This window comes from Phalacrocorax carbo, chromosome 16, assembly GCF_963921805.1.
Source record: "Phalacrocorax carbo chromosome 16, bPhaCar2.1, whole genome shotgun sequence".
In the NCBI taxonomy this organism is placed as follows: domain Eukaryota; kingdom Metazoa; phylum Chordata; class Aves; order Suliformes; family Phalacrocoracidae; genus Phalacrocorax; species Phalacrocorax carbo.
The window spans coordinates 2,106,229-2,120,721 of NC_087528.1; the positions used below are offsets into that span (position 1 = coordinate 2,106,229).

Here is a 14,493-nt window from a genome sequence, read left to right on the forward strand (position 1 = left end):
ATGAGGCATCAGCGCTTCTGATACAGGTTTCTCTCTTGAGGACAAACTCTTGTGTCTTTCTGAAGGGTAGAAGGAGCTTAAAATTGAGGGAAGTGAGGATTTGTAGGGTTCTGAGGAGGAGATGTGTCTGTCACATACGAGTAAGTTCAGAAAATACTTGGGATTTTGGTACTTGCTTTTCAGCTTAAGGGCATAAGGGCTAGAGAAGGTGGCTTTGTTCCTCCTTGCTAGTGTGGAGTTTGGTCTGAGGGGGTTTATTTGTCCTTGTCAGCCCTGGAATCCATCAGATCCAAATTAACTCATGTGACAGTGGGTTTAGATTTTTTTGTTTGTTTGTTTGCCTTCTGTGTGATGGAACTCCCTGGATCTATGCTTGGTTGCACTACCTTGCAGCGGTGCCTCAGAAAAGGCAATACAAGGTGTTTATGGAAGAGCAGCAGACCGTGCATCCAGAAAAGATGGGATCTGCATCAGAAAACTCCGTCCAGCCCAGCAGTGGCAGGCAGCTGAGAGCCCCTGGGTGGGCAAAGCGGTGGCCAGTACCCAGCTCTCATGTGCGGCAGCAGCAGAGGGAAACAAAGCAGGGAATAAGAGAGAAATTGCAGGCAATTCCACTCCCCTGCCCTCCTCCGAGACCTCTCCCGCACATCTACAGGCTCCCAAAATTCAGTGACTGCCTGGAAAGTCTTCTGCCTTCACGCAGCTGTAGACAGGAATCAAGGAAACTCTTTTTTAACTTGATGTTTGTAACTCAGCAAAGTTAATCTGGGAGGAAGCCATCTCTGACCGGCTCCCAGATCTCTTTCTGAGCAATTTTAATATAGAAATCAGAAGATATTGACCATGAAAAATAATTGTGAAAAGCGTGCTGTTCCTAACAATAAACTAGCATCGTTTGTCTGTATAGCGTAGCCATACTGAGTGTGTGGATGCAAAGCCCTAGGCTGTTTGACAGCAAAAGCCTGACGTATGATTTTATGAAAATATTTTTTTTCCGGTAGGTTTTACAAGAATGCCTCCGATCTGACCTGTCACTCGATATAATCAAACACGGGCGATTTCTGGACAGATCATATGCCAACAAATGAGAATTCCCACAGTCTGCCCCAGCTGGGGAGCCAGCACATTGCTTCCTTTTGCAAAACGATTAGAATTAGCTCATGTCCTCCGAAGAAAGGAGGTTTGCAGAGCTGAGCATGTGAGACGTAACTCAGCGACAACAAAAAGATGTGCTTGCAGTGTTTTTGTGAGCTGCTCTGCGCAGAAAACGTGACGATAGCTTCAAAGGCATCACTGAATCGCCTCTAACAGCTGTTCTGAGGTGTTCAGTGAGGGCCAAATCCTGAATTCCCAGTCTCTGGGGTTATAAAACATCTCCTTGCAGGTGGGTAGAATTTCATTAGGGTTAATGGGCCACCGCATGCAACGAGCTCGTTACAAGGTGCTTGCACAGGGTACTTATTACCAGCCTGCTTCTTCCTGGTCCTTTCAACCCAGGACTGGGGAGAGGCTGGAGCCAGCTGTTCCCCCTGGAATCCTGCTGCGCCTCCAAACCAGCCGGGCTTGGGGCCAGGCTGCCGAGAGCGGCCGGGTTCTTCGGCGGCGGCCAGACAGAGATGTTGTGTGGCTTGTGTCTGACAGCAGCTGAGCAAAGGGGCTTCAAGGGCAGAGGGGAGGGAGAAGGGGGCAAGATGGGGCAGAGGAAGCTGATGGGGGGGAGAAGGCAAAGGTTGAGGAAGAAGAGAAGGGAGCTGTTGTGGAAGGCAAGGGGCAGAGAAGGCAGAGGGGGCCTAGTCCAGACCCAGATGGGAGACCGAGGAAGGGCTAGAGGAGGAGGGTGAAATGCTGTGCCCTGGGCCCTCAAGGAGAGGGGAGATGAGGGAGGGTGCAGGGGGAGTGCGGCCATGGGGAGCGAGGGGCGGGTGGAAAGGGGACAGACGGAGGGAAGGGGCTGCCAGGACGAGGGTGAGAGGGAAGGGGTGAAGTGGGGAAGGGGTAGCAGGCGGAGGCGGGGGGAGGAGGAAGGTGCCTGCGGGGAGGGATGGAGGGCTGGCGGCGGGGCCGGCGGAGGAGGAGCCGCGGCCGTGGGCGGAGGAAGGGATGCGGGAGGAGGAGAGGGAGGGCCGGGAGCTGCGAGGCCGGGTTTGACAGGAGGCAGGCAGGCAGGGAGAGTCACCGGCACGGGGAAGGGGGATGGCGGCGGCAGCGGCGGCCTGGGGAGGGAAGGCGGGATCGGCGGCGTGAGGGGACGGCCCTGCCCGCCGCGGCTGGCAGGCCGCAGCCGGGCCGCGCCATGGGCAGCGCCGACTCCAAGCTCAACTTCAGGAAGGCGGTGATCCAGCTCACCACCAAGACCCAGGTGAGGGCCGCCATGTCGGGAGGTGGGTGATGGTGGGGGGGGGCGCCATGTCGGGAGGTGGGTGAGGGTGAGGTAAGAGGGGGCCGCCATGTCGGGAGGTGGGTGATGGCGGGGGGCGCCATGTCGGGAGGTGGGTGAGGGTGAGGTAAGAGGGGGCCGCCTTGTCGGGAGGTGGGTGAGGGTGAGGTAAGAGGGGGCCGCCTTGTCGGGAGGTGGGTGAGGTGAGGTAAGAGGGGGCCGCCTTGTCGGGAGGTGGGTGAGGTGAGGTAAGAGGGGGCCGCCTTGTCGGGAGGTGGGTGAGGTGAGGGCGGGCACCGCTATGTCGGGAGGTGGGTGAGGTGAGGGGGGACCGCCATGTCGGGAGCCGCCCGCCTGCCCTGAGGCGCGGCCGCCTCCGGCTGTGAGGTGGCCGGGGATGCCCGGAGGCACCCGGGGCCGGCTGACAGGCCCTTCTCACCGGGCCTGCCCCGAGCTACCCCTGGGGCTGAGGGAAGGGGAGGGCCGGGTCGCTGTCCCCGCAGCCCGACTCTGGTGCCTTGTGCGTGGGGACAGAGCTGCACGGTGCCGGGGACCCGCAGGGCTCGGGGCGGAGGTGACAACACCGCCACCGCGGCCAGGGGCTTCGGCCATGGCTGGCTGTGGTCCAGGCTCTGGAGGTGAGGCCTTGCCCTGAGGCTGGGGAGCCGATGGGGGATCTGGGCAAGCTGGCCCCAGCTGCCACGTCGCTGGTCTCCACGGGTCTTGTGCGGTTAAGGAGGGGGAGCAGGAGGGAGGCAGCGAGGCTGGGCCGTGCCCCGGGGCACCGGCGGGTTCCCGGGGCGGCTGTCAGGTCCGGCTGGGCTGTGCTGGCAGCGAGGCGCTCGCTGCCGCTGACGTCTTGCGCTTTGCTAAACAGCGTCCTGTGGTAGCAGACCAGGACGCTGCTGTCGTAAGGGATGTCCACAGCTCCTAATGTATTCAACTGCAGGTTTACATCATCACAAGGTTTGGCAGTGCCCCCTTCTCTGTATTTTTTTTTTTTCCCCCTCTAAATAATTAGGGGAGAATCTTGCCCTCGTTTTGGGTAGTAGCAGATTGAAAGGCCTGTTGGCCAGCCATGCTGTTGGGGTGAGAAGCAGAAGCAGTTTACATCTGTGACCTGTGAAATACTGCTTTATTTCTGCAGCCTGAAGAGAAGGAGTTAAGTGAAATGAAGTCAGGATGGTGTATAGGCAGGGTGGTTGCCTAGAGGTCTAACAGATGTTGCTTATGTCCTGGGAGCTAATTAAGGTTCTTGTCTTAATTTGGGAGCCCAGCAGCCCACTGGCAGAAAACTAGTAGACTGTCCTTTTGTCTAAGGAACAGAAGGATTTTGCTCTATTGAGAAATTTCATCTCAGGTTCTTCTGAGCTACAATGGAGAATTGCTGTTCTGAGCTACCTGTGGTGGTGAGGGAATAACAGCTGCTAGGAAAACTTGGGGATGGTGGCAGAAAGATATTTAACAATGGGGAATGAATTCAGAAGAGTATGGATGCAAAGGGGTAAAGGGTAATAGGAGAAAATCCGTGTGAAAACTCAAGAGACACAGACGAGGACTGGAAGATGAATCATAGAAAGTAAGGCTGGAAGAGCCTTTGAGAAGTCATGTTTATAATTTCTAAAGCAGTATTGCTTCTATCGGCATTGCTCAGGAATGGCTTCTGTGAACATGTTCTTAAAAATTTCCAATTGTGGATGTTCCACAACATCCCTCAGCAAAGAGAGAAGTGGATGAATTAATGTTTTAAGGGATTCTTCCAAAGTCTCTTCTGGATGCCAAATAGTTCAGAGTGCCTTCAGATTTGGGCTGTTGTTCCTCTACTTGGAAACATGCTTATAAAGTGAGATTGTGGGGGGGGGAAATCAAGCCTATAGGGATCTTCTCAGTCTGCTGTCCACAAAGAAAAGCCTGTATGAGGCAATCCTTCGTATCACCGGCCAAGAAGAGAGTGGTCTCCTCCTCTAGTTTATCAGCATGTGTAGTGAAAGTAGGTTCACTAAGGCCCCAAATAAAGGAAGGAGAAAAAACTTTATTCTTGGATGGATTAATTTCATGTCTTTGTGGTTGAGGTGAGACTAACTGCCATGTGGAAAAAGGGTGGGGTGTTGACACTCCCATATTTACATACTGTAGAAGGGCACTGGTGTTTGCTCTTGCAGGATGTGTGACTGGACCCTCCTGGAGCCTTCTGAGCTCATACTGGCAGCAACCTCTATGTAACCTTCTAGTCCACGAGACCCTGGATCCAAACCCAGGCTACAATAATGGACAGGGTCAAATCCCTGCTTCAAAGCTATTAGCTCAAAATACGCTTTGCTTCCTCAGCAGTGCGTCTCCTTTTCTTTTTTTTTTCAGCCTTCTCCTCTGACATGAGGTAGCTGCACAAATAGATTTTTGTCAAATCATTGGTAACATGAAACCGTGCGCTATGCAGTGTTTCCTAAGGCTCCGATGGAAGGAATCAGTTGAGCAGAAAGCACTGTTTGCTCACTGGTGAAGGTTCAGAGTTGTCACTGAAGTTAGATTTTTCTGAAAAATAAGTTCTTATAGTCTCTAGGCTTTTGTTAATTAAAAAAGATGAATGTTCCCATGCGAACGTTTGAAAAAATGACAAAAATCTGTAAGGAACATAACACTTGAATGCTTGTAGCACGTGTGGAGCCCAGAACTCAAAAGTCAAATCAAGTCTGGACACAAAGGAAATTGAATTAATGGGGGTTTTTTTAATTGCCAAAGAGAAACTTTGAAGGTGTAAGAGTATTAAAGAATAAAAATCACTTCAGAATTATTTCAGTGATTAAAAAAGGGCAGCAGTACCAGAAGGAAGGAATTGGCTTATCTTACAGATATACATTAATAATCATACATGGAGAAATGGGCTTTAGGGTTTTTTATGATATGTATACATTACATTACACTGCACACCTTTAAATTGATAGGGCCCACCCTTTCAATAATAAGACAGGTGTGCTTTATCATAGAAAATGTGTGAGCCCTTCCAAATTGCCCATAAAAATGCTGCCTACTTAACAGGTGAAGGGAAATATGGGTTGTGAGTATGACAGCTGGTCAGTGCAGAGCAGGGAACTGAAGCTGGAAGTCTTAACTGCTGGGGAAACTTGCTTTCTTTTCTCAGCCGGTTGGCAATTAAACGGTTTCTGCAAGCAGCTGGCTGCAAGATAAGAAATTTGAATCTTGTGAACTAGGTTGTTAGATTTTAATGCTAGCTATGCCTCTGCTTTTAAACACGCAGGAAGGATCAAGCACTAGGGGCAAGCTCCAGTCCTTTCTTTTCCTCTGATGTGCAAATGCAGTAGTACAACAGGCTGTTCATTTAAGCCTGTTAAAATGACACCTTATGTTTAGAGGGAGGTTGGTTTCTGGTAGCCTATTTCTGATAGTATTCCAGCTTGATTCAAGTATCTAAGTCTCTCAGGTTAATTAAAAGCAAAGCTGTTTTCTTAAAAGCAAAGCTGTAACTAACACTTTATACATCTGACTTTTGTCCTAGGCTTTCCTTGCTAGACTTTCAGAAATCTCATCTTCCAGTTTCCTTTGAAACACAGTTTCTGCTGTGGGAGCACAGGTGATGGACTGTTGTGGAGCCTCTCCTTTATTCTGCACTGCTGACCACAATGATCCTACAGAAAAATTTACTGTTACTCTGAAATCTGTGTGGAGCTGCTGTCCTTGGCAGCAGGGATGAAATCTTGCTAGTTGTTAATGTTTTGAATATTCTATCCTCGGACTTTCCTTTTGCATAGTGGCTCACAAACAGGTGGTACAAAGGTGTCTGAATCGCCTCGAACTAATCTGCTGGCCCTGCAGGGTTGCCTCATCTCCTAGGGCTCAATCAAGTGCTGTGTGAATGGCTCTCTGGTCATCGCACTCCACAGTTCTGCCTCATTTTGGGTGGAAAGGAGCGTGCTGCTGTTGCGTCTTATCTGCTATGTCTTATCTGAGCTTGCATAGGACTGGCTGGAAGCCCTGGTGAGGGACGAGGGCCCTGCCCTGCTGTCCAGTCCCAGAAAAAGGAGAGCCTCTACCCTAAATACCTCGCTACCTCAGCTGATGGGATGCTTGGTTGGCATGTTGGCAAGAAATAAAAGGAGAATACCATGAGCAAGACTAGAGGCTGCTTGCCCCCTTGATTCTCTGCTGGTAATTTGCAGCAACCTCAGAACTGGTTTAAGGACTGTCCTGCTGGAGGAATTATTGGGAATGGGCATTTGATGTAAAGGTGTAAGTGCAGAGAGCTCTTGGCTGGGAGGAGGGTGCAAACGCTCACCCTGCCTGAGTTTGTGAGGGATTGTATCTGAAAGAGAAAGCGAAGGTGGAACTAGCCTCAGGCTGAGGAGAGTCACAAATGGGGAGAGACTCTGCCTTGGGACCTTTTCCTGTTTATAGGACATGGTCAGCTCAGCTCTGTTTTCCTGTTTCCTGTGACGTATCCTGTTTGCCTGGGGATTGCCTGTTCATGGCTGTGATTCTCTGTTCAGTAACTGGCAAGATGTGTGCAAACCAAGCATCTACCTTTTCTGACTCCTATAGCATGTGTGTATGGTGTGCTTTAAAACACCTGAAACCCAACATTTGTAAATATTGGGAAATAAAGATTGGTGGTGTCCGGTAGGACTGGTTCCACCTTTGTGTGGCCAGTATGTAGGTGGGAGGTCTTTACACCCTGCCCAGGTGAACTGAAGGCAAAAGTCTCCCTCCGTGCCCACTCTGAGATGTCATCTGTGTTTGCTGTGTGCTCAGCAATCACTCTGTGCTACAGTCATCTCTTCCCTTTGGTGTGGAGAGCTTGGTTCACGCAGCAGCACCTCTTTTCCATTTAGCTCTAACTTCAGCAGCCTCTGCAGCGGGGTGTGTGTGGTGGTCAGGAAGTTCCTTTGCTCTCCAGATGTGCCGGGCGTGTTTCCAGAGTAGAGTTGAGCTACTGATCCCTTGATTCTTGCAGCAATAGCAAAGTTCTCGTTCTTATTGCACCGCTGGTGCAGAGCTGGTTGTCTACACTGTGTTGGAGGCACATCAGGCTCTTTCTTGTCTGTGTGCTGCAGCTTCCTCACCAAGAGAGGACACATCTGTGCTGATCTGGAGGATCCAAAGTGGCCCCAGATCACAGCATTGCTGGGGAGGATTCAGCTCCTTGTGAGCTCTTCTGGTTAAGACGCTGGCAAGGCTAGCTGTGATGCTGTGGGATTTGTTACTGCAGCATGTACAGTGCCAATGCTTGTAACTAAATCGACATTTCCAGTTGAAGATATCCATGGCTGGTGAACAAGACTGTTCTAGGTCTCTGTGTTTCCCTTCTGTGAGCTAGGTGGAAGTTGTTGGGTGAGCTCAGCATGAGGAAGTGGATATTTAGATCCCCAGAGATGCTGTGTGCAGAATACAATCAGCTTAAAATCATCCAGTAATGTTCTATCAGGGAGATGAATATTACGTGGATCGAGTAGTTTTATGATGCCAGACTGTTAATTAAAACAGGGGGGCTGTGGGGATGTGAGTGACTCAGTATTGAATCTGTGTCCCAGGATTGTACATGGGATACCATCTGTTGGATGAGGAGCTGACTTGCTGCAGCTATTAAAAATGAAAGAAATGGTGTTTTAGTGTAATCTGCTTGCCAAGATGGCAGCCATGACGCTAATGTGGCCGCAGCATCCAGTGTTGCAGCTTGGGTAATTGCTGCTATGCTTCTCTACCTCCATGGAATTTTAGTCGGAGGCTGTGTTCTTCAATCCACCTTAGCTGTTGTGTTACCATCTGTAAAACAGCGGCTGTGTTCAACCTCTGAGGAGGCCTCAGGCTAGTGGGAGGTAAAGGGATCTGTGTCTACTGGAGGGAAATGGTTTTCTCCTTCCCCTCTAGATGAGAGTGAAGCCATTATTTATGCATGATCTCCAATTAGCAGCAATTGCTGCTCCCTGTTGTTGGTGGGAGTGGCTGTGGCAGGCAGCCAGTAGGTACATGTGGCAATTATGCATGGGGTTGTGGTACGTGGTTTGAAAGGGGGTGTAGGAAGTGTAGGATGTTTCATGCATTGCATAGATCAGATTTCCGAATACTTGGCTCTTTTTGAGGATTGTAATTAGAGATGAGATTTGCAAAATAGCTTTGCTTCCATTTAAGCATTTCATGTCCAGGTTACAAAGAGCACAGCTCCTTCACATGCTCAGGAAGCTGAAAGGCAGGCTGTAAACACTTGGCTGTTCCTGCAGATCCCCTCTGAGGAGCTGTGATCTTGAACCATTTGGGGAAAAAAATTTATTTTCCCTTGGGAGGAGGTTTGGTGGGAACTTGCTTTGGTGGCCAGGTGATAAAATGAAGTGTTTCAGCACTAGAGCAGAGTTCAAGATGCCTAAACACGTGTGGGTGTTTTTCTGGTTTTGTTTTTAAAGACTGGGGAGTCGCTTGGGCTGATTCATTGCATGGCTGGAAGGACCAGGACAAGTGATAAGCAGCCTCTATGGCACTGGAGCATTAAGGCAGAGAGCTGCAGGGCAGTAACCTGCTATACCAGTTTGGGGGTGGGCAGACGGGCTGCCTGCCTGGCCCTCTCACTTTTTGGCCTTTGGTTGGTAGTGACACGTCACCTGCTCTGCAGACTGTAGCTGTTAATTCAGGAGGTGACAGCAAAGGGGGAAATGGTGTCAGAGCTGTGAATGAGCTGTTCTCCCTGAAGTCGCGTCTTGGCTGCATTTAGAAACAGCATAGAGCTGGGCAAATTTTCTGCCTACTACAGTAGAGCTGGGAGTGGGCAGGAACTGTTTAAGTTAAACACATGTTCATATTCTTGCCCCTTTCCCATCTGACGTGGTAAACCCACCCACAGTGCTAATGATTGCAGCTAGCGAGAGCTGCTGTTTGCTTTATTGCTGCTGTACGTTGCGGGCCGGAGGCTCCCCCTTGCTGCAAGCCAAGGGCTGGGGGTGCTCTGGTAAATGGCTGTTCTGACCTGCCGAGTGTGCCGCCACGCCTCGGCATGGCTGGGGAAACCCCTCTGGAAACACTTCCCTTTTCCTCTTTTGGCTGAAATAATGGATCCATCTCTTTCACGCTGCTCAACATAAATACACATGTATTTATCCCACCCCTGTGGCAGGACCCTTCGGCTGGGCGAGCGCTCCCAGGCTTGGCTGGGTGATGCTTATCTTTTGGCAAGTATCCACATTTAGATGGGAAGAGCCGTGCTCAGTTTTAGGCTGGCTGAAAAGTCTTTTCTGATTGTTCAGAGCTGCCAGGCTTTGGATGCCTGAGATGTTGTGTAATGGAGATGCCTTCTTGTTCAGCAAACAGTGCTGGCATTTTTACCTCTTGGGGAGTGGCAGGTCATTGCCAGGCTTCCACAGGGTTGGAGGCACTGCTGGCCCAGTGTGTCTGAGCCAACATTTTAATTTGCTTCATCTTGAATGGCCAGCGCTGCTCTCTGGCTCTGCAAAGTCATAAAGGGCAAAGCAAGGTCCAGGTTGCTTTGTTCAGCCATGAACCTGACACCCAGGCTAAGTTTCTAAGTTTATGCCACGCTGTCAGGAAGAAGCTGGGGGAAATAACATCAGGACTCTGCAGCCAGCTGTACAGAGCTATCTTTCCAGCTGCAGGCTGGCAAACAGACCATCCTCGTGGCCAGCATCCCTAGCACTGGGGTTTCCAGGTGTGCTTGAGGAGAATCCTTGTTCCCTTGCTGTGAAAAAAGGACAACAGTGCTGGTAAAAGAGGGGGTTGTCTGTACCTGCAGAGCCAGAAAAGGTAACTGGGAGAGGTGTGTTCCCAGGCATGGGGAGCAGGCTCCTCAAACTGCAGGTCTGAAATGGATTGCTTTTTTTGGTATCTGTCTCCTCCTTCCATCTCCCTCTTTAAACTGCACATTAGTGCTTTTAAAGAACAAAGCCTTGGCAGTGACCAGCTGCACTGAGTCCAGTTCCCCATAAATATTTGATTCAGAAAGATCAATTCTGTGGCGTCCGTAAGTGCTTTGCGGTGGGTCTGTCAGTTCCGTGGGTCTGTTCGTGCCCTAATGTGAGATGGCCCTGATTGCTTCCTCGAGACTTTGTTTACAACAGAAGTAATTCCAGTGCACGCCTGGGCATCCTTGGCTTGCTCGGAAGGTGACGGAGTGCATGACAGCAGCCTGGCCCACATGCGTTGGCAAAGATCTTGTCTACAACCTGGGCATGTATTACAAGCAGGAGGCCTCATGTATGTTGTGACTCCATGAAAGACTTGGAGAGTCCCAGTCTGATGGGACTGGTCACATAAATGCCTTGCTGCTCACCCCCTTGCTGAGGGAATGTTCTGTTTGGGACATCAAATTGGCCGAAACCCTGGTAACAAAGAGGCTGAGGTGCAAAACCAGTGCCAGTGTGTTTTATTGAAACTCTTCTGTGCCCAGTCCTGTCCCCAAGCCAGGCATAATTGCTGATGTTTGGACCTCATAGAATGGTAGCTCTGCATCTGTAACCATGTTTGTCTCTCCACAGCCTGTGGAGGCAACAGATGATGCCTTTTGGGACCAGTTCTGGGCAGACACAGCCACTTCAGTGCAGGATGTCTTTGCCCTTGTACCAGCTGCAGAGATCCGAGCAGTGAGAGAAGAATCGCCTTCAAACTTGGCGACTTTGTGTTATAAGGTAAGATTGGTGCTGTCTTATTCCTTGGTGCTATGCTAGTGGGGGGATGTCCCTGGTTCAGTAGTCCTGTGGCTGCCAAGGGGAGACAGGTATTATTTTGCTTGCTTGTCCTGGTCTCCTCGTGATGGTAACTCTCAGCCCTTCCTCGCTGGGTTTAGCACAGACCACAGCTGGCATTTGCTCACTTTGGAGCTGTTTTACTCTTTTTCCCTTCTTGTGTTTCACCCTGCCCTGTTGGGTCTTGCCTGCTGTGAAAACTGCTTCCCGCTTAGGGGACTTCGTACCAAGGTGGCATATTTGTGGGGAGGCAGGTTCATCCAATTCCCTGTCTGCATCTAACTGCTCCTCACCATGCACCAGTCTGGCTTCAAGCGGATAGATCCCAGAGGGATGTGGGGATTGTCACTCTACAAGTGCCTGGATGAAGTTGGAGGGAGATCTTAACTTTTCTTCCTTCTGCTGTGATATCAGAACATTCCTGATGCTGCTGCTGGTGTTGTCGTGTCGTGTCCTTTTGTGGAGCACAAAGAACATTGACTCATGTTCCCTCCCTGCCAGGTCTGGCAAATTGTCAAGCTGGTGAGCAACAGCCTGGGACTTACTCCACCTGGGAAAGTGCAGGTGTTAATAATGATTGTGGTTTGAGCCATGCAAACAGTGGACTTGAATTCATAGCATTGGAAACATTTTTTGAATGGCATTTTCCCAGTTTTAAATCGTTGTTGTTGTCCTAGTTTTCTTTCTTGCTCTACAAAATGTGAATGAGACCTACTGAATCATAGTGAAGGCACCTCTGGGAATTGTGCGTCAGACAGATGCCTGTAGGGGATACTTGAGAAAGAATACAAAAATGAGGAATAATGGAATGGATTGTGGGTTGGATGAGTGGACAGTGAGTGAGATACAGAACTGGCTCAACAACAGAACTCAGAGGGTTGTGATCAATGGAGCAGAGTCTGGATGGAGGCCTGTCACTAGCGAAGTTCTCCAGGGGTCTGTGCTGGGCCCAGCCCTGTTCAACATATTCATCAATGACCTGGATGAAGGGACAGAGTGTAACCTCAGCAAGTCTGCTGCTGAGACCAAGCTGGGAGGAGCAGCTGATACACCAGCAGGCTGTGCTGCCATCCAACGAGACCGGGACAGGCCGGAGAGCTGGGCCTAGGGGAACCTGATGAGATTCAACAAGAGCAAGTGCAACGTCCTGCCCCTGGAGAGGAACAACCTCACGCACCAGCACAGGCTCGGGGCTGAACTACCAGAAAGTGGCTCTGCTGAGCAGGCCCTGGGGGTGCTGGGGGGCAGCGAGGTGACCCTGAGCCAGCACCGGGCCCTTGTGGCCAAGAAGGCCAGCAGTGTCCTGGGGTGCATTAAAAGGAGTGTGGCCAGCAGGCCGAGGGAGGCTACCCTCCCCCTCTACTCTGCCCTAGTGAGACCACATTTGGAGTCCCGTGTCCAGTTTTGGGCCCCCCAGTTTAAGAAGTATGTGGAACTGCTTGAGCAAGTCCAGCAGAGACCTACCAAGATCATCAGGGGGCTGGAGCATCTCCAGAGGTCCCTTCCAACCCCCACCATTCTGGGATCTTCCCTAGTGCTGCCTCCTGGCTTCTGGTGATCAGCACCTTAGGAGTCCTTTACTCCCAAGGGAGACCTTTACTAACCATAAAACTCTCTTGTCTCTGTGTCCTTTCCCCCAAAACCAAGAAATAAAATATGGGCTACTCTCACAACTGGAAACAGATGTGTTGGGAGACCTGGTCGCTGCTGGGCTGTTTATCCAGGAGCCCTGGATCTTGGGATATCGGGGTCAGAGGAGCCTGCACACTCCTGCAGTGCTTTTGCCGGGCTGAGGGCCCTGACCTGTGCCAGGTGGAGTGTGCCACTGGACTTCACAGTGCTACATGTTTGTGGAGAGCACAACAGCATGGCTGAAACGTCATTTGCAATCATGGCTGGAGACTCAGACTGTACAGAGTCATAAATGTGCCTGAAAAAATAGTTAAGCCCAGTCACAGAGTAGTGCGTGGACAGGCTGAGACTACACAAACAGCATTTAAATACCCATTAAGGCAATGACGCAGGCTAGCAGAGTCAGTGACCCAGACAGTCTGCTATGAAAATAAGCAGGGACACATGACCTCATGAATTAAAAAGCAGCAAGGTGAATCCTTGGTAAATGTTTTGACTTTCATTCCCCCTCTGTTTCCCCTTGGGATCAGGGAGTAAGAGCAAGTGGGTGCAGCTGCGGGTGAAACCTCCTGCCGCTGCCTCCTGGGGCTGTGGTTGCTGCCTGGTGAGACCCACATCCTATTCTGAAAAACCCAATGTGACTGTCTCCATTGGCAGTTTCAGCAGAGATTGGATGGACTGCAGAGACTCAGCCCAGAAGCTCTTTCTGGAGCACCAGTCCTGTTCGCAGGGTCACTTAATAGTTACAGACAGCAGCTTAGCTCCTGCCTCCTGGGTCAGGAGTCCTTGCCGTAATCGCAGCAGCACATACGGATCTGTCAGACTTTGTGTTTCTGTGCAGTTTTCCCCTGCCAGGCCCTTACACCACACAGCACAGTGCTGCTGCCTTGGCTCTGCCTGCATCTCATGTACCTGGTGCGGCTGATTGTTCTGCTCTTTGCAGAGTGTGGTGTCATGGAACAGTGCTGGAAGGAGCCTTCTGATGCTGTGGCTGGCTGTCTCACATGGCACGACATGTGTGCTGTGTGGATTAGCCCTGGCATGTGAGGTCTCTTGCAGTGGGACAGTAGAAATTCAACATGGTCTGTTTAAGATCATTAACCCTATTTCTGCAGTGATGCTAACAGTGCCTGTGCCATTGGACTCGGAGGAAATGGGCTCCAAGTACTGCTTATAATTCTATATGAGGGTGTCACCAGCAGGACAGACCTGCCCAACTCTTGCTAACTTGTGTCCAGGCTAATGCTACTTGCCTTGGTTTTGTTTTCTTCAGGCTGTGGAGAAGCTGGTGCAGGGAGCAGAGAGCGGCTGCCACACGGAGAAGGAGAGGCAAATTGTCTTGAACTGCTGCCGTCTTCTCACCCGTATCTTGCCTTACATCTTCGAGGACCCAGACTGGAGAGGTTTCTTCTGGTCAACTGTCCCTGGGGCTGGCCGAGGAGGGGTCTGTTGTTTGGCACTTTTTCTTCTTTCTGAAGGGTGAAGGGGAGGCTGCAGCAAGGAAACCCTTATATACTTTTGGGAGCAACTTTATTCTAGTTACTTCTATTTGGTCAGAAATCAGGTGGCACCTTCTAAGTTCTTTTCCTTCCTTTGATTCTTGCTGCTCTTCCTCTCACCCTCAGCTGCTTTGTTTAGTGCAGGTTGCTGCATCATCTCAGTATTTCACTCGGGTGCGTAGCTGTAAGAGAGCACTGGTATGTGAGGGAAGGCTTTTCCAGTATAACTGTAGGTGTGAATCAAAATGAACATGAGTGGTACTAAAGGCTGAATGACTTTCTTAAACTG

The 14,493-nt window shown here is 50.6% G+C and overlaps 1 protein-coding gene across 2 annotated transcripts in view; it reads left to right on the forward strand.

The window, feature by feature from the left end:
• The first annotated feature begins 2,144 nt into the window (after positions 1 to 2,144).
• HID1 (HID1 domain containing) overlaps positions 2,145 to 14,493 on the forward strand; it is a 33,929-nt gene continuing 21,580 nt past the window's right edge. For both annotated transcript variants that reach the window (XM_064466920.1, XM_064466921.1), the window contains exons 1-3: positions 2,145 to 2,359; positions 10,867 to 11,016; positions 13,979 to 14,149. In XM_064466920.1, the coding sequence (XP_064322990.1) occupies positions 2,294 to 2,359; positions 10,867 to 11,016; positions 13,979 to 14,149 (387 nt within the window). In that variant the 5' untranslated portion in view covers positions 2,145 to 2,293. The remainder of the gene's footprint in view (positions 2,360 to 10,866; positions 11,017 to 13,978; positions 14,150 to 14,493) is intronic.